The 20,364-nt window shown below is 38.2% G+C and overlaps 1 protein-coding gene across 1 annotated transcript; it reads right to left on the bottom strand.

Moving 5' to 3' along the window:
• Nucleotides 1-946: 946 nt before the first annotated feature.
• LOC127094106 (uncharacterized) lies at nt 947-1,252 on the bottom strand. Its single transcript, XM_051032975.1, has one exon. The coding sequence runs from the start codon at nt 1,250-1,252 to the stop codon at nt 947-949; it is 306 nt and encodes a 101-aa protein (XP_050888932.1).
• Between the last annotated feature and the right edge of the window lie 19,112 nt (nt 1,253-20,364).

Here is a 20,364-nt window from a genome sequence, read left to right on the forward strand (position 1 = left end):
ACGAATGTCTAGCTAAATGTTCAAGCATTTGATCAATGAACGGAAGGGGAAAATGATCCTTCCGGGTTGCTTTGTTTAGCTTCCTATAGTCTATGCACATATGCCATCCAGTCTCTACTCGTTTGGCTAGAAACTCTCCTTTTTCATTTTTTACAATTGTAATACCTCTTTTCTTAGGAACGACGCGCATTGGGTTATCCCATTGAATGTCATAGATTGGATAGATAATTCTAGCTTCTAGCAACTTTAGTACTTCCTTTCTTACTACTTCGCTCATAATAGGGTTAATTCTCCTCTAATGCTCTCTAGGGGTTTTAGAGTCCTCTTCTAGCAAATTCTGTGCATGCACACCAATGGGATTATTCCCTTTAGATCATAAATGTTGTATCCTAAAGCTGCAGGATATTTCTTCAATACTATAAAAAAATTCTTTGTTTCCTCTCTATTAAGATCAACGCTAACTATGATCGGGCGATCAAGATGTTTATAAAGAACTCACATCTTAGGTTTTTAGGTAATACCTTAAGTTCTATTGATGGTTCCTTAGGGTTCGACATAAGATATGGTGTAAGTTCTAAACACTCCCTAAGATGGTCATCTTGATATGGTTTAAGGAATACATCATCTTCTAATATAGGTGGTGCTGGAGTCGTTATGAATTCAGTACTCAGAGGTGTTTCCGACTCCATATATCCATAAAACAAGATGCGTCGTCTATTGCTAGGGATTTAAGAAATTGGGAAAGAATAAACTCAATTTTATCTTCTCCTACCTCAAATGTTAACTTCCCTCGTTTTACATCTATTATCGCACCGACTGTAGCTAAGAAAGGTCTTCCTAGGATGTTAGGTATGATAGAGTCTTCCATTATATCCATTACTAAGAAGTCAGTAGGGATATAAAATTGACCAATTCGAGATGGAATATTTTCCAGCATTCCCACATGCTACTTAACTGAACAATCTTCCAATTGAAGGGACATCCTAGTAGGTCTCAAGTCTCCTAACTTAAGTTTTGCGCAAATGGAAAAAGGAATTAGACTGACAGTAGTTCCGAGATCACATAATGCCTTATCGATGACAAACTTGCATATTACACAAGGAATAGAAAAACTACTAGGGTCTTTCAATTTAGGTGTCATGTTGTTTTGGATAATGGCACTACACTCTGCAGTGAGTGCCACAGTCTCGTCATCTACAAGTTTCTTCTTATTCGACAAGATCTCTTTTAGGAACTTAGTATATGAGGGCATATAAGTTATGACCTTAGTATATGAGGGCATATAAGTTATGACCTTAGTGAAAGGTATAATAACATGAAGTTGTTTTAAGAGCTCAATAAATTTCTTAAATTGACCTTCATTATTGGTTTTGGCTAGTCTTTAAGGGTATGATATATTTGGTTTATGCAGAGGTGGAGGTACATAAGGTTCCTCTTTCTCAATGGCATCCTTATTAGTGATAGTCTCTTCCTCCTCAACTATGTTTTTTCTTACTTGATTCTCATCAGTAACCTTTTTAGGTTCTTCCTCTACTTTCTTATACATCATAAGGTTTTCAACTCTTGGGTCTACTGGTCCATCTAACTCTGTCCCACTTCGTAGTGTGATAGCATTGACATGTCCTTTAGGATTTGCTTGAGGTTGTCCTAGAAATGTGACAGTTGGAGCAGCAGTGGCTGCTAGTTGCTGGGCAACTTGAGAGATTTGAGTCTCCAATATCTTATTATGTATAGACATATCTTCAACCTTATTGGCTAATGTTTTTACCAGCTCCTTAGTATGAATATTTTAGTTTATGAATTCTTTGTTATGCTGGGTCTGTGTTGCAAGAAATTTTTTCATCATTAGCTCTAGATTTGATTTTCTAGGAGCAAGAGTAGCAGCAGGGGCTTCTTTTTGAAAATTTTGAGAGTTAGAAGGTGAGGGACTTGGCGCAAAAAAATCGTTATTTGTTCTAGTAAGAAAAATTAGGATGGTTCCTCCATCAAAGGTTATAGGTATTGGAATAAGGATTTCCTTGTGCATAATTGACATAGTTTGGTGTAGTTCCAATCAAGATTTTGCAATCAGTGGCCATATGTCCTCGGACTCCACAAATTTCACAGTTTGGGGTTATAACAGCTACAATGACTGGAGTGATGATAATTAAATTGTTGATCTTTTGGGTAAGTGCCTTGACTTTAGTATTTACATGATCGAATCCATTGAATTCGAACATTCCTCTCTTATGTCGGGTTTTCTCGACTTGAACTCTTCCAACTTCCCATTGGTAATGATTACGAGCCATGTTTTTGATAAGTTGGTAAGCTTCCTCGAAGGGTTTGTTCATTAAGGCTCCGCCAACAACAACATCTACGGTCATTTTGGTGTTATAGAGTCGACCATTATAGAAAGTATGAATGATAAGCCTTGTTCTAGTATGTGATGAGGACTGCAATGTCATCATTGTAATTAATCTTACAAGTAGAATTTTCCAAAGTAGGTCCATGTATCTTGAACTTTGAATGTGCGGTTCTAACCTCAAATAATAAAAGAGAAGCTATCCTGCTTGTTGCAACAGTTAAACATTTAAAATGTTTAGACCTCAAAGCACTTGAAAGTATTCTCCACATGTATGTCTTACCTGTACCGCCATAACCATGCAGGAAAAATACCCCACCTTTTTGAGCCAAGACAACTTCGATAATTCTTTCATAGATCTTTCTTTGTTCATCTAAGAGAGGCATAACAAATATTAATGACCAACATGATACAAAAAATGTTAGTTGACTTGTCAATAGTGAGTATACATGGGAAGTTAGTAATACGGTTATAATCATGCAAACAAATATGTAAGTGCAGCGAAAAGTTTAGTAAATTCCGATTTCATCGTCGGCACATCATAATTTCTTTCGTCATACATAAGACGATTTCCTAATTATCGTAGGACATACCCATCTGAATATGGAATTGACTTAAAATATGTAAGACTACGTCGATTGGCCTGAAGCAGTTTTTCAATTTCGGTTAAAGTTAAATTCTGTATTTTTGAGTCTGATAATACCAATTCTACAAGCCATGATACCAATATACAATTACAGATCAAAGTAATATTATATATATGTTTTGTAGCATGAAGATTATAAAAATAAATTTTATGCAAGCAAAAGCAAATAGAGACAACTTATAATTGTATGAGGCAAATTATTTCAATTCCACAGTTAGGAACAACATTGAAATTATGGGAAGGAAATATTAAAAACAATGTTGTTAAAATGAATTATAAATGCATTTAAGTATTGTCAACGGGAAACAAGAAGTAACATTTTAAAACCAAATTGATTCATTATGAGTATGATAATACCAGTTCTACAAGCCATGATACCAATATACCATTTCAGTTCAGAGTAACATTACATATATGTTTTGCAGCATTTAGATTATAAAAAATAATTTTCTGCAATTGAAAGCATATAAAGACAACATAGAATTGTATGAGGGCAATTATTTCAATGACGCAATTAGGAATTGCATGATACCAATATACAATTTCAGTTTAGAGTAATATTACATATATGTTTTGCAGCATTGAGATTATAAAAAATAATTTTATGTAATTGAAAGCATATAGAGACAACATAGAATTGTATGGGGGAAATTATTTTAATTGCACACTTAGGAAAAACATTAGAATCATTGCAAAGAACTATTAAAATAACATTGTTAAAATGAATTACAAATGCATTTAAGTGTTGTCAACATGAAACAAGAACTAATAATCCAAAAGCAAATCGTGGATTTAATACTAATGATTATTATAATAATAACAAAAATATGAAGAATTAGAGGATTTCTGAAATGTGTTAAACATGTATTTTGCGCCAATTGTCTTTGTGAGTGTAACATACCATCCGATAGGAATTTTCATGATTTGTTCCAAACATGAGCAAGGTGATTCATAGCACCGGACAACAACATGACAATGAAACATTTTCTAAGAGAATGTCTTGAACCCCATTATCTTTCCTCTCTAATATCCCCAATGTACTCTCGATCATCTTCAAGGAAGCCCATTGCAAATAAGAGGTTGGTCCCTTGACCATTGTCAACATCATTCGCAGGTAAAATAGTTCTCTAGTGGTTGGTGGAATCCATATCAAATAGCCAATAATGAACATCTTTTTCCGCGGCTTCCACAATCTATTTCTCTTTACATAAACACATTTGGATACAAATTACCCGTATGTCAATGATCGGGCTTCCTCATTGTTGTTTCTATGTGTTGGCAGCAATTCTGGTAAAACCTAGAGTATTCATAAGTTGTCACAAGTGTTGTCTTGACATAAGATAACATCTACATGCAGGGTGTTTAAAATGTGAATATGTAGGATTTTATTGAGATGTCAGACCCGATGTCATGACATATGTATACAGAACATTCAGTCTGAATGTTATGTATTGTGTGGTTGTGTTTTTTATGCCAATCTATGTGTGATTGAAGAGATGATTGAACACGTCATTCAATCAGTAATTACAACCAGATTGACTTATTTTCCAACGAGATATTATCAGCTTTCATGAGAAGATATGAATGGAAAACAGTTTTAGGGTTTTATGATGTCCAAGCCCAACCTAACACTTCTATAAAAAGGGCATGGAAAACCTGGTTTTATACACAAGAAATAACGAACGAAATATTGAGAGAGAATAAGGGTTTTAGTCTTGTGTGGTTGTGTGTATTGTAAGCCATTCATTCATCCATAGATGATTGAATTTGACTGATTTTTGAGTTGTAATTTGTCCACTCTAAGCTTTGAAGCATGAGTGTGTGTTTACTTGATTGAAGCTTTTAAGAAAGATCAAGTATGTGTCTTTGAAGAGTGTCTTCTTTTCATTGTAATTCTTGTTTTATATCACTGATGTGATTGAGGGGGAGTGAGTAAGATCTCATATCTAAGAGTTCTTAGGTAGAAGTCACACGGATAGAGATTAGGTGAAAAGACTGTAACTTGAAGTTGTTTACTGAGAGTCTTTGAACTAATCCTGTTTAGTGGATTTCCTTCTTGGCTTGGTAGCCCCCAGACGTAGGTGAGTTTGCACTGAACTGGGTTAACAATTGCTTGTGTCTCTTGCATTACTGTACTTTATCTTTTATCCTGTTTATATTATTTAGATATTAGTATCGTGACATTACCTTCAACATCTCATATCTGATACCAGAATTTCAATTGGTATCAGAGCAGACATCCTGCTCTGGTTCTGGGTGAGATCTAGGGACGTTACTTTCTGGTACTATGGATAGAGACGGAGGATCTATTCACAGACCACCTATTCTGGATGGATCCAACTATGACTACTGGAAACCTCGAATGGTAGCCTTCCTAAAATCGTTAGATAATAAGGCTTGGAAGGCTGTTTTAACAGGCTAGGAACATCCAGTTATTACTAAGGAAGGAGAAGCTACAACTGAGAAGAAGGCTGAGGAACAATGGACCAAGGAGGAGGATGACCTAGCCCTTGGAAACTCTAAAGCATTTAATGCTATATTCAATGGGGTTGACAAGAACATCTTCAGATTGGTGAACAACTGTGAGGTGGCCAAATATGCTTGGAATATTCTCAAAACCACTCATGAAGGCACCTCTAGAGTGAAGATGTCTAGATTGCAGCTGCTCACTACCAATTTTGAAAATTTAAGGATGAAAGAAGATGAAAACATCCATGACTTTAACATGAATATCCTTGAAATTGCAAATGCCTCAGGAGCCCTGGGTAAGAAGATGTCATATGAAAAACTAGTGAGGAAAATACTCAGGTCACTTCCTAAGAGATTTTCCATGAAAGTGACAACCATAGAAGAGTCTCAAGACATTTGCAGTATGAGAGTGGATGAGCTAATTGGATCCCTCCAAACATTTGAGTTGGGAATGTGTGATGGATCTGAAAAGAAAGTCAAAAGCATAGCCTTCATGTCAAACACTGAAGAGAAAGAGGAAGAAAGTGGTCAAGATACTGATGAAGATCTGGCAAACGATGTAGCATTGTCGAGAAGACAGTTTAACAAACTTCTGAAAAAGATGGATGTAAGGTCTAAGTCTAATGTCAAGAACATCTCATCTGACATCAGTAGGTCCAATAATGCTGGTAGAAGAACAAGATCTGATGAAAATTCCAAATAAGGAAAAGGAGTTTAGTGCCATGAATGTGATGGGTATGGACACATTAGAGCTGAATGTGGGACCTATCTCAAGAAATAGAAGAAGAGTCTTACTGCTACATGGTCTGATAAAAGTGAAACAGAAGAGTCTGCAAATCTTGTGACTGCCTTGACTGGAAGATGGGGTTCTGATGAAGACTCAAGTGATGATGAAGTAACCTTTGATGAGTTAGCCACTACCTATAGAAAGTTGTGTCACAGAAGTGAAGAAGTGTGTCAACAAGTGGAAAGTCAGAAGAAAGTGATAACACAACTGGAGAATGAGAAGGCAGAACACTTGGAAACCATCTCCAAGTTGAAGACTAAAGCAGTGTTCTTGAACTCCAAATTGGATGAGATGACAAAGTATGTCAGAATGCTGAATAATGGATCAGACACCTTAGAGAAAATTCTCTAGACTAGAAAAATGGCAGGAGACAAGTATGGACTTGGGTTCAATGAATCCAAACCTGAGTGTAGTCACACTGGTAGCAAACCAAAGATGTCACACCATGTGTCACAACATCATAAGGAAAGACAGCATAAAGGAAAACACCAAAGATGGAGATGTCATTACTGTGGAAAATTTGGCCACATAAAACCATTCTGCTATAAGTTGTATGGCTATCCTAGTCCTTCTCATCATCAACCTAGACCCCAACATCACATACCTGTCAACAGAAAACAATGGGTTCCTAGGACTGGTGTTACTAACCTGATAGCTCACACTTCCTTCAGAGTTTCAGCCAAAGAAGACTGGTATTTTGATAGTGGATGCTCCAGACACATAACTGGAAACAAAAACCTGCTAACTGACCTTTATCCTCATGCCGCCAGCTATGTAACCTTTGGTGATGGAGAAAAGGGTGAAATCAAGGGGATTGGAAAGCTAAACAGCCCTGGAGTCCCTAACCTTGACAATGTTCTACTTGTTAAAGGACTGACTACAAACCTAATAAGCATCAGTCAACTATGTGACCAAGGTCTAACTGTAAACTTCACAAAAACTGAATGTCTGATTACTAATAAAGAAAATGAAGTGATCATGAAAGGAGTCAGGTCTAAGGACAACTTCTATATGTGGAGTTCTCAAGAAACTGGTTATTCATCAATGCGTACTCTAGCCAAAGAAGAGGAAGTGAAGATATGGCATCAAAAATTGGGCCATCTGCATCTTAAAGGAATAAAGAGGATTATATCTGTTGAAGCTGTCAGAGGAATTCCAAACTTGAAGATTGATGAAGGAAGAGTTTGTGGGGAGTGTCAGATTGGAAAACAGACAAAGATGTCACATCAGAAGCTCAACATGACACCACTTCCAGAGTGCTGGAACTTCTCCATATGGACTTGATGGGACCCATGTAGATGGAAAGTCTTGGTAGGAAGAAGTATGCTTATGTAGTGGTGGATGACTTCTCCAGATACACCTGGGTCAATTTTATAAGAGAAAAATCTGATGTATTTGAAGTCTTCAAAGATCTTTGTCTAAGACTTCAAAGAGAAAAAGAAAGTCAGGTTATCAGAATAAGAAGTGATCATGGGAAAGAATTTGAGAACAACAAATTTGCAAGATTCTGTGCATCAGAGGGAATTAGTCATGAGTTCTCATCTCCCATTACTCCTCAGCAAAATGGTGTGGTAGAAAGGAAAAATAAAACTCTCCAAGAATAAACCAGAGCTATGATTCATGCTAAGAAATTGCCCTACCACTTCTGGGCTGAAGCTATGAACACAACCTGCTATGTTCACAACAGAGTAACCTTGAAGAAAGGGACTCCTACTACCTTATATGAAGTCTGGAAAGGGAGAAGACCTAGAATCAAATACTTCCATGTGTTTGGTAGTAAATGTTATATCTTGACTATCGTGAACAAAGAAGGAAGATGGATCTCAAGAGTGATGAAGGAATATTTCTGGGCTACTCAACAAACAACAAAGCATTTAGAGTCTTTAATTCCAGAACAAAAGTAATGATGGAATCTATCAATGTTATGGTTGATGATCAACAGACTGATGTTACAGACGATGTTGAGACATCCCTAAATGATCCCCCAGCTGATTTCCCAGACAAAAGTAATAAGAGTGAACTCACTCAAGTTAAACCTGAAGTTGACAAATTTAATAAGGGACCCTCTATCAGAATTCAGAAGGATCATCCTAAAGATATCATTATAGGAGACCCAAATAAAGGGGTCACAACTAGATCAAGGGAAGTGATCTCACGTGGCTGTTTTGTGTCCCAGATTGAGCCTAGGAATGTCAAGGAAGCCTTGACTGATGAATTCTGGATCAATTCCATGCAGGAAGAGTTAGGCCAATTCAAGAGAAATGAAGTATGGGAATTGGTTCCAAGACCTGAAGGAATAAATATCATTGGAACAAAGTGGGTGTACAAGAATAAATCTGATCAACAAGGGGTAGTTACTAAAAATAAAGCAAGATTAGTAGCACAAGGATACACTCAAGTTGAAGGAGTTGATTTTGATGAAACATTTGCTCCTGTAGCTCGCCTTGAGTCCATTAGACTATTGCTTGGAGTGGCATGTATTCTGAAGTTTAAACTGTTCCAAATGAATGTAAAAAGTGCCTTCTTAAATGGCTACTTAAATGAGGAAGTGTATGTTGAACAACCTAAAGGGTTTACAAATCCAAATCTTCCAAAGCATGTGTATAAGTTGAGGAAAGCCATCTATGGTTTGAAACAAGCTCTTTGGGCTTGGTATTATAGACTCACAGTGTTTCTCATTAACAATGCATACAGGAAGGGAGGCATTGACAAGACCCTATTGTTAAGAATGAAGGAGGAAAACTCATGGTGGCTCAAATATATGTTGATGATATTGTGTTTGGTGGGATGTCAGATCAGATGGTAGAACATTTTGTTAAACAAATGCAGTCTGAATTTGAAATGAGCATTGTTGGAGAGCTGACCTATTTTCATGGGCTACAAGTCAAGCAGATGGAAGATTCTATATTTCTATCTCAAAGCAAATATGCCAAAAACATTGTTAAGAAGTTTGGCATGGAGAATGCACGTCATAAAAGGACACCTGCTCCTACACATCTGAAAGTCTCCAAAGATTAACATGGTGTTAGTGTAGATCAAAGTCTCTACAGAAGCATGATAGGAAGTATGCTATATCTCACAGCAAGCAGACCTGACATTGCCTTTGCTCTAGGTGTTTGTGCTAGATATCAAGCTGAACCAAAAGTCAATCACATAAACCAAGTGAAAAGGATATTGAAATATGTCAATGGCACCAGTGACTATGGGATGTTGTACACTCATGGATCTGGATTTGTGCTGACTGGATATTATGATGTTGACTGGGCTGGAAGTGCTGATGATAGGAAAAGAACATTAAGAGGATGTTTCTTCTTGGGGAACAAATTAATATCATGGTTTAGTAAGAAACAAAATTGTGTGTCTCCGTCCACTGCTGAAGCTGAATATATAGCAGCTGGAAGTAGTTGTTCTCAACTTGTTTGGATGAAACAGATGCTGACTGAATACAATGTCACGCAAGATGTCATGACATTGTACTGTGACAACCTGAGTGCTATAAATATTTCTAAGAATCCTATTCAGCACAGCAGGACAAAACATATTGATATTCATCATCATTTTATTAGAGAACTAGTGGAAGAGAAAATCATGGCCCTGGAGCATGTTACAACTGAAATGCAATTAGCTGATATATTTACAAAGGCTTTGGATGCTAATCAATTTGAATGTCTAAGAGGGAAATTAGGGATTTGTATCTATGATAATTTATAGCAATTAATTTGGAGTGGAAAAGGTAATAAAAATATTGCCTGCCCACTTAAAAGAAAGTCCCTCATTTATGGTAAATCATCACCTAGTATTGGAACTTCCATCTATAGCATTTTCACACGCAACCTCTACTCAAACATTTCCACCTTCCTTCAACTTCATCAACCTTCTCTGCTAGGGCAACAAAAATATTTCCACAAGAACAACAAGATGTCACAACATCCTTCACCATCTGGTTCTAAAAACACCAAACCTGTAACACCCTTCTAAAATACCCCAATTTTAATTAAAATAGCAATATATAAATCAGAGTAATTATGCAGTTAAGGGTGTCACACAAATAACCTCACGCATTTATCAAAATAGCTTGTCATGCTCATTTATTTATTAAAACATTTGCATAATACGCAGCGGATACAGATCAAATCGATCATTCAAAAACATGTAACTCATACATGTAAAATCATTCAACAACCAACAATGAAAATAAGACAAAACATCCCGTCCCGATGTTACATCTATCAGAGCATGACCCACTAAGGAACTACACTAGACTCCGAACATTAGCTTCTACTCAACTCACTGCTCGTTACCTGAAAAATAGTTGTAAGGGTGAGTTCCTCAATCAATATAATAAGCATTATAAAACATCATGTAATGCTAAGTAATTTAACACATTAATCACCCTAATCAGATCATACGTTCAGCAACGGCAACATCAACTAAAATCATACTCAACTCAACCACAAAACACACGTATAATATTGGAATACATCCATTCATATTATACGCCATACAATACAAATGCAATGAGACTCCATGCATGCGGTACCGACTATTTGTGAACATATAGTTCAACCTCACCGACCAAATCCAGGTACGGCTACCAAGCTCACTAGTCCCACTCATTTGAGACCTAGTGACTCACATCACTAATTCCTCACCATGGGAATTAGCTACCACCCCAAGGGTTATGCTATGCACGCTAAATCACCTAGCATGCAACATCAACAACAATCCACACTAACTCATCACTAATTCCTCACCATGGGAATTAGCTACCACCATAAAGGCCACAACATGCATGCTAATCACCTAGCAATGCTACATCATCAACAACAATTCAAGAATAGATATATGCTCACACTCTAAGCCACAAAACAGTCTATTCACCAAGGCACACATAACTGATACATTCACAGCATCACGTATACTATCACACATCAGCAGTATTTTATCACACAAGCATATCATATCATGCCAAATAACAGCCACAGTATTAGCACACTCTACTAATACCTATACTACTCAAAACAACGGGAAATGATCCCTAATATATCATACATCATCTGCATTACGTTACTCAGCTGAACAGTTAAAAACTGCACAACAACAGCTCAGGAAAATCACAATCCTGCCCATACGCGTACTGCCTAGTCCCATACGCGTATGGCCCATTTCCACGCCAATCCCATACGCGTATCACCTGTCTCATACGCGTATGCTACGCGTACGACTTCCCCATACGCGTACCAACAGAGACCAATCTACGTTCAAAACATCATCTTCCTCATCCATACGCGTATTGCCTAGTGCCATACGCGTACCAGACCATCTCATACGCGTATTGCCTAGTGCCATACGCGTATGACCAGAAACCAGATCTCCAGATCTGCTATGGCATTCTCTGCTACGAGATCTATCCAATTCAACCTTCCACAGTCCAATTTTACACATTATTCGTTCATATCCCCTAACACAATTCATATCTTATTCAATCTCACAAATCCTAACACTATTGCATCTAATTCCTACGAATTTCCTTCAATTTTAATCCAGATTCGTTCATCCCAAAAGTTCACAATTTTCAGCACAATTATTCCAATCAGAGGTAAATCAATGGTTTATCACTACCCATTACATATTATCCCATAATACCCATTAAACGATGATAAACCCCCTTACCTGAGTTAATCCGGCGAATCTTGCAGCTTCAAGCTCTTCCTCTCTTCAACCCTTGTTCTCTGGTTCGCTTTGCCCTTTTTCCACTTTTCTGTCTCTTTTCCCTTTTCACGTGAAAATAACTCTTTTTACCAAATGGAACCTTTTTACTGATTTCTACTTTTATATTTTCCAATAATTATAATAAAATAATCCAATAATAATAATCCCAATTATTTAATTAAATTAATAAATATTATTAACTTAAATTAAATAATTATCTTATTTTATCGGGGTGTTACAACTCTCCCCCACTAAAAGAGTTTTCGTCCTCGAAAACATACCTCAAGCGAATAACTCTGGATAAGACTCCTTCATCTGACTCTCTAGTTCCCAAGTCACGTTGCCACCTGCTGGTCCTCCCCAAGCTACCTTTACCAAAGCAATCTCTTTACCCCGCAACTGCTTCAACTCTCGATCCTCAATCCTCATAGGTGATGTTTCAACAGTCAGGTTATCTCTCACCTGGACATCATCTACTTGGACCACATGCGACGGATCATGAATGTACCTCCTCAACTGAGACACATGAAAAACCTCATGCAAATTCGCAAGTGACGGCGGTAAAGCGATACGATAGGCTACCTCTCCTATCCTCTCCAAAATCTGATAAGGACCAATAAATCGAGGTGTCAACTTCTTCGACTTCAAAGCTCGACCAACCCCAGTTATCGGAGTAACACGAAGAAACACATGATCTCCCTCTTGGAACTCAAGTGCCTTCCTTCTCTTGTCGTGATAACTCTTCTGACGACTCTGAGCAATTCTCATCTTCTCCTGAATCATCTTAATCTTTTCCGTAGTCTGTTGAACAATCTCCGGTCCAACCACAGCACTCTCACCGGACTCATACCAACATAAAGGTGTCCGACATCTCCTACCATACAAAGCTTCAAACGGTGCCATACCAATGCTCGAATGAAAACTATTGTTGTAGGTAAACTCAATCAAAGGTAAATAACAATCCCAAGCACCTCCTTTTTCCAAAACACAAGCTCTCAAAAGATCTTCTAGTGACTGAATCGTCCTCTCAGTCTGATCATCAGTCTGCGGATGATATGCAGAACTCAATCTCAGCTTAGTTCCCAAAGCCCTCTGCAAACCTTCCCAGAACTTCGATGTAAATCTAGGATCTCTGTCCGAAACAATACTCGACGGAATACCATGCAAACTTACAATCTTCTCAATATACAACTCGGCTAATCTCTCTAACGGATAATCCATTCTGATCGGAATGAAATGAGCCGATTTCGTCAATCTATCAACAATCACCCAAATGGCTTCAAAATTCTTGATCGTCCTCGGTAAACCCGAAACAAAATCCATACTGATACTATCCCACTTCCACTCTGGAATAGCCAACGGTTGCATTAGCCCAGACGGCTTCTGATGCTTAATCTTTGACTTCTGACAAGTCAAACAAGAATAAACAAAACTCGCAATTTCTCTTTTCATTCCCGGCCACCAAAATAACCTTTTCAAATCATGATACATCTTCGTAGCTCCAGGATGAATACTCAAACCACTACGATGTCCTTCCTCAAGAATACTCTTCTTAAGTTCGGTAACATCCGGAATACACACCCGATTACCAAATCTCAAAACACCATTCTCATCAACTCTGAATTCACCACCTTGACCTTGATTCACTAGAGTCAACTTATCAACCAAAAACACATCGGATTTCTGACCTTCTCTAATCTCATTCAGAATACCACTCGTTAACTTCAACATTCCCAATTTAACACTATTGTGAGTACTCTCACACACCAAACTCAAGTCTCTAAACTGCTCAATTAAATCCAATTCCTTAACCATTAACATAGACATATGCAATGATTTCCGACTCAATGCATCAGCCACTACGTTTGCTTTACCCGGATGGTAATTCAAACCAAAGTCATAATCCTTCAGAAACTCTAACCATCTCCTCTGTCTCATATTCAGCTCTTTCTGATCAAACAAATACTTTAAACTCTTATGGTCACTGAAAACCTCAAATCTTGACCCGTACAAATAATGCCTCCACAACTTCAGAACAAATACCACAGCTGCCAACTCTAAATCGTGTGTTGGATAGTTCCTCTCATGAACCCTCAGTTGTCTCGAAGCATAAGCTATAACCTGCTTATTCTGCATCAACACACCACCCAAACCCAACAATGAAGCATCACAGTAAACCTCAAATGCTTCCGACGAACTCGGTAATATCAGAATAGGAGCAGTAGTTAACCTTCTCTTTAACTCTTGGAAACCTTCTTCACATTTTGAGTCCCAAACAAACGCTTGCCTCTTTCTGGTCAACATCGTCAACGGTAACGCCAACTTAGAAAATCCCTCAATGAACTTCCTATAATAACCAGCCAATCCAAGGAAACTTCGAATCTCAGCAACAGACTTCGGAGCTTCCCACTTAGACACCGCTTCTATCTTAGAAGGATCAACAGCAACACCACCTCTTGAAATTACATGACCAAGAAAACTAACCTCCTCTAACCAAAATTCACACTTGGATAGTTTAGCAAATAACTTCTTTTCTCGTAGAACTCCTAAAACCACTCTCAAATGTTCAGCATGCTCTTCTTCAGATTTCGAATACACCAAAATATCATCAATAAACACCACAACAAACTGATCTAGGTACGGATGGAAAATCCTATTCATATACTCCATAAATACTCCAGGCGCATTAGTCACACCAAAAGGCATTACAGAATACTCATAATGTCCATACCTTGTTCTGAAAGCAGTCTTCTGAATATCCTCAGTTTTCACACGTATCTGATGATAACCCGATCTCAAATCTATTTTGCTGAACACACTCGCACCAACCAACTGATCCATCAAATCATCAATCCTCGGCAAAGGATACCGATTCTTGATCTTACTTTATTCAGTTGCCTGTAGTCCACACACAACCTCATAGTACCTTCTTTCTTCTTAACCAATAACACTGGTGCACCCCACGGTGACACACTCGGACGAATAAATTTCTTATCCAACAGATCCTCCAATTGACTCTTCAATTCAGTTAACTCAACAGCAGACATACGGTACGGAGCCATCGATATCGGCCTAGTACCAGGTACCAAATCAATCGAGAACTCAACCTCACGCTCTGGCGGTAATTCATTCACTTCTTCAGGAAACACATCAGGAAAATCACACACCACAGCTAGATCGCAAATCACCAGTTTATTTTTAGCCTCCAAAGTCGCTAACAGCATAAACAACTTTGCCCCATCTGCTACTGCCTCATTCACCTGCCTTGCTGATAGAAACAAACTCTTTCCTTCCTCACTCTCAGAAAAGATCACAGTCTTATCAAAACAGTTGATATAAACTCGGTTAAACACCAACCAGTTCATACCTAGGATAACATCAATCTGCACTAGTGGAAGACACACTAGGTCCATCCCAAATTCCCTACCAAAAATACTCAAAGGACAATTTAAACAAACTGAAGTAGTAGTCACTGAACCCTTCGCAGGAGTATCAATCACCATACTTCCAAGCATCTCAGATATTTCTAACTTAAGTTTCACAGCACAATCCAAAGATATAAAGCAATGAGTCGCACCTGTGTCAATAATAGCTACAAGAGGAAAGCCATTAATATAACACGTACCTCGGATCAAACGATTGTCTGCAAAAGTCTCGGAACCCGATAAAGCAAAGACCTTGCCTCCCGACTGGTTCTCTTTCTTCGGCTTAGGACACTGTGGGCTAATATGACCCACCTCTCCACAGTTGAAACAAGTCATAGTCTTCAACCGGCACTCTGCAGCCAAGTGATCACCTTTGCCACACTTGAAACACTTCTTCTCAGCACTGGTACACTCATGGAAACGATGTCCAGCCTGACCACATCTGTAACACTTAGCAGGGGCACTGGAGTCTCCCCCACTAGGCCTCTTCATCCCACTCTGTCTCTGGAAACCTTTACCAGCTGCATACGGTTTCCCACGATCATTCTGATTCTTGCCTTTCCTATCAACCCTTTGCTGATAGCTCTCTGCTCTAGCCTTGGAATCCTGTTCAAAAATCCTGCAACAGTCAACCAAATCAGAAAACACTCTGATCCGCTGATATCCAATAGCCTGCTTGATCTCGGGACGCAACCCGTTCTCAAACTTCACACATTTCGAAAATTCCCCAGTAGCCTCATCATAGGGAGTGTAATACTTCGACAGCTCTGTGAACTTAGCAGCATACTCCGTAACAGACCTGTTACCCTGCTTCAATTCCAAGAACTCTATCTCTTTCTTTCCTCTGACATCCTCTGGAAAATACTTCCTCATGAATCTCTCTCTAAACACAGCCCAAGTGATCTCAGCATTCCCAGCAGATTCCAACTCAGTGCGGGTAGCAACCCACCAATCATCTGCTTCTTCTGACAGCATATGCGTACCGAACCTGACCTTCTGGTTATCGGCACACTCAGTCACTCGGAAGATCCTCTCGATCTCCTTCAACCACTTCTGAGCACCATCTGGATCGTATGCTCCCTTAAACATTGGAGGATTGTTCTTCTGGAACTCACTCAGTTGACGAGCAGCTCCCATTCCCACAACATTCGGATTTCCTCCAAGTACTCCAGCTAGCATACCCAGAGCCTCAGCAATCGCAGCATCATCTCTACCTCTTCCAGCCATCTCTATTCTGAAAACCCAACAAGCTAAACAATAAGTACTGATAGGGTTACACAACACCTATCCCGTACAGGGAACAAAATAATTACGACTCGACTCGACCAACTATGCTCTGATACCACTAATGTAACACCCTTCTAAAATACCCCAATTTTAATTAAAATAGCAATATATAAATCAGAGTAATTATGCAGTTAAGGGTGTCACACAAATAACCTCACGCATTTATCAAAATAGCTTGTCATGCTCATTTATTTATTAAAACATTTGCATAATACGCAGCGGATACAGATCAAATCGATCATTCAAAAACATGTAACTCATACATGTAAAATCATTCAACAACCAACAATGAAAATAAGACAAAACATCCCGTCCCGATGTTACATCTTGTAGCACCTCAATTTTGCACCTATCATTGTACATACATTTTCATATTAGGTCATAGCATATCATGGTCCATTGCATAGCATTGCATTGCCTCTTTTGCCTCAAGTGCAAGCCAATCAAGGAATTAGGTCAAACTGATCAGGAGATCAGTCAACCAAGCAAGCAAGCACAATTCTCAAGGAGCCAAGGCCCTAGGGTTGGTCCAACATGTTCACATGTCTTGGGGGTCCATTTGAAGTGTTTTAGTCAAGGATTGGATGTTCAGAAGTCATCAGTCAATGCACAACCAGTCAGAAACCCTAAAAGTCAACTGTTGGTCAACTGTCCATTTAATCAGTGATTTGATGAATGGAAATGGTTTGGGAGATCTTATTCATGACCAAATAGTCTTCATATATCATGTCAAACACCATCATGGAAGAATTTGAAGCCAGATCAGAAATTTCCAAAAATGGAAACTGGACCTGTAACTGAAACTTACCAAAAATGGAAAGTCTTGATCCTCAAACTTACATCATGATACAAGCTTCAAATGAATTTTTGCCCAACATGAAAGTTGAAGATCTTGTTCTCCCATTTCCAAAAAGTCCAAGAACTCTCAATTACCATGTGTGGTTGGCAAGTTATGATCGAATCGATTTCAGAAATTCTTGAACTTCAAAAGGCCATATCTCTCAAACCATTTGGCCAATTTTGGTGGGGTTTTTTCCTACAAGTCACATTTGATCCCCTCTTTCCAAAAATATAAATTTCATGAGCCAAAACTTCACCAATCAAAATGGAATTTTTTGACTTGTCTCATTTAAATTCAAGTTTGACCAAGGGTTGACTTTTTGATTTAGCATTCTTTAAACCACTTGGCCATTGGAATATGTTCAGAAATATCATTTAAAGTATGTTTGCAAGCTCAATTATGCAGTACATATGGCCATTCTCTAACTTGCTTGAAATTTGGACAAAAGTACAAGTTTCACCAAATTCATCTCACCATCTCATTGGACCATGCTTGGTACCTCTCATAGCAGATTTTTAACATCATTTTTCTGTCAATTGGAACCTCATTTGCAGCCTAAAACCAACAGAAAAAAGGCCATTCCCTACTTGCTTGAAATGTGGCCAAAAGTACAACTTTTACCATACTATCCATGAGCCATGCTTGGTACCTTCAAACAGAATTTTAGGAGATGATTTTCTGTCACTTAGGAACCCTAATAGCAGACACACAAACCACATTTTTTGACAGCAAAAAATAGAGAACTTCATTCATGCTAAAAATCACTTTTGGCCATTTTTCTAAAAAACCTGTCAAACTCCAAAGAGAAGGCATTGCAAACAATACCAAACAGCAGATATTATTCATCGTTTTGAAAGGAGATAGCAGCCACAAGCCAACACATTTTGCAACAGAAATCACTCATCCTAAAAAACTTGATTCACCTTGCTTTTGCATTTCAGAAAAAGGCTGTCCAAAACTCCAAAGTTACAAGGCTTTGCCTTACTACAAAAGCAACAAGACAGCAGAGTATTCCATCCTTTTCTGTCATGGACAAACCCTGCTAGCAACCATACACAGCAAGATCAAACACTCATTTCTCTCAAGCTTCATTTTACACTTTTGAAAAATCTGCCAAAAAGAAACTCAAAGAATCACAAGCAAGATCCAACAGAAAATCTTAACCTATTTTTTGTCAAACCAAACTCAGAATGGCAGCCACAAACCAGCAAAAGAGCCTCTAATCTCATTCTCACATTTCATTCAAAAAAGCCACAAAATAGCTAAAACATGACAACTCTTGTTCTAAGCATTTGTTGATCAAAAGAGCATTGCAAACACATCTCAAATATCACATAGCAAATGTCCAAAGCCTCAAAACCTGCAGAAAACCTCAAGAACTCAAAATCACTTTTCAACTTGTCACATTGTGTCAAATTTGCATTTTTCAAAGCTACTTTCACTCTCAGGTCATTCCAAGCTTAGCAAATTAGTTTGTCATGGTCCATGGGGTATATTGAAGCTGTCTCAAACCACCATTGCTCACTGTTTGAAAATCAAAAACATCACCATTCTCAAAAATCAAGCAAAACCAGTTCAGTGGCCATCTTCATTACCAGCTTGATTCAAGTTCAAGTAAGGTGTCAAACAGCTTGCCTTGGACCCTTTGAAGCTATTTGGATACCTGTCAAGCATTGAAAGCATCCCCAGCATCACATTCAACATTGCCCTGTCCAGTTGGGATTTTGAGAAAAACCAAGCATCCACAAGCCAAAGGACCTTCATCATTCATCATTTGGGACCTTAAGGGACATCTGTTTCAGGCCAAAAGCATCAAACAGCCATTGCATCTCATCTGCCTTTCCACTTTGGTAAAAATTCGACTTCCTTGTTTATTAAAATTGATACATGCTTTGGAAAGTTCCTTTTATGCTGAGCTCAACAGTGGTTTTAGTTTTAAGAATGGTTTAGTGTGTAGCAAGTTATGTTAAATTGAATGTTGGTGATCCAAACTTGTTTTGCTTATTTCTTATCGCCCAGCTCGATTTAATGAAAACCAAGCCTGGATTTGGATCATAGGTTGTTCGCTGATTTGATTGATATGCTCGTTTCCCATTTCTGGGAATTTTGTTCTTCATGATGAAGAACACGCACTGTTCCTTCAAACCCTAGGGAGATTTGCCCAGAAATCTTGAACCTCCATGCCTTGTTACTGTACCCGCGCCCTAGAGCCAATCAAATTATTTCATTTTCTGGACCGAAACGCAGCGCTTTGATAAGTGGATGGCTTATTTACAAAAATGCCACAGCGTGCCCTAATTAGACCATTAATCCATGTTGTTTTGCAATCTTTATTTCATTTGATCACCAATCTTGCAAAAATCATAACTTGTTCAATTTTGATCCAAAATTCATGGGACTTGTTGCATTGTATTCACATAAATCTCTAGTTTTTTATCACATATTTTCCAGATTTTTTGGATGGTTGATTTTTAATTGTTATTAGGGTTTGTGACATGTGACCAATTTTTGTACACTTTGCCAAAACATTTGTGAAATGATGATACTTTATCCAATGGCTCCCAAATTTTTTGTGCTTAAACTAGACACACTCATGGTGATTTTGGTATAGAGTTTGTGAATTTATCATTGCTGGTTTGGGAGTTATGAATTTTTGAATTAGGGTGTGACAATTTGTGTCACACCATTGATGTCCAACTTCATGATTTTTGATACCATGCTTCTTGACCTCCAATGGATCTGATTTTTTGCATGAACCTACTCTTGTATGTCTAGTTCACATGTGAATTTTCTTGGAATTATTTGTGGCATTTCCTAATTGTTTGAGATTTTCTCCCCTGCTTGGTCATATGTTGA

The sequence above is a fragment of the Lathyrus oleraceus genome, chromosome 6, assembly GCF_024323335.1.
Source record: "Lathyrus oleraceus cultivar Zhongwan6 chromosome 6, CAAS_Psat_ZW6_1.0, whole genome shotgun sequence".
In the NCBI taxonomy this organism is placed as follows: Eukaryota; Viridiplantae; Streptophyta; class Magnoliopsida; order Fabales; family Fabaceae; genus Lathyrus; species Lathyrus oleraceus.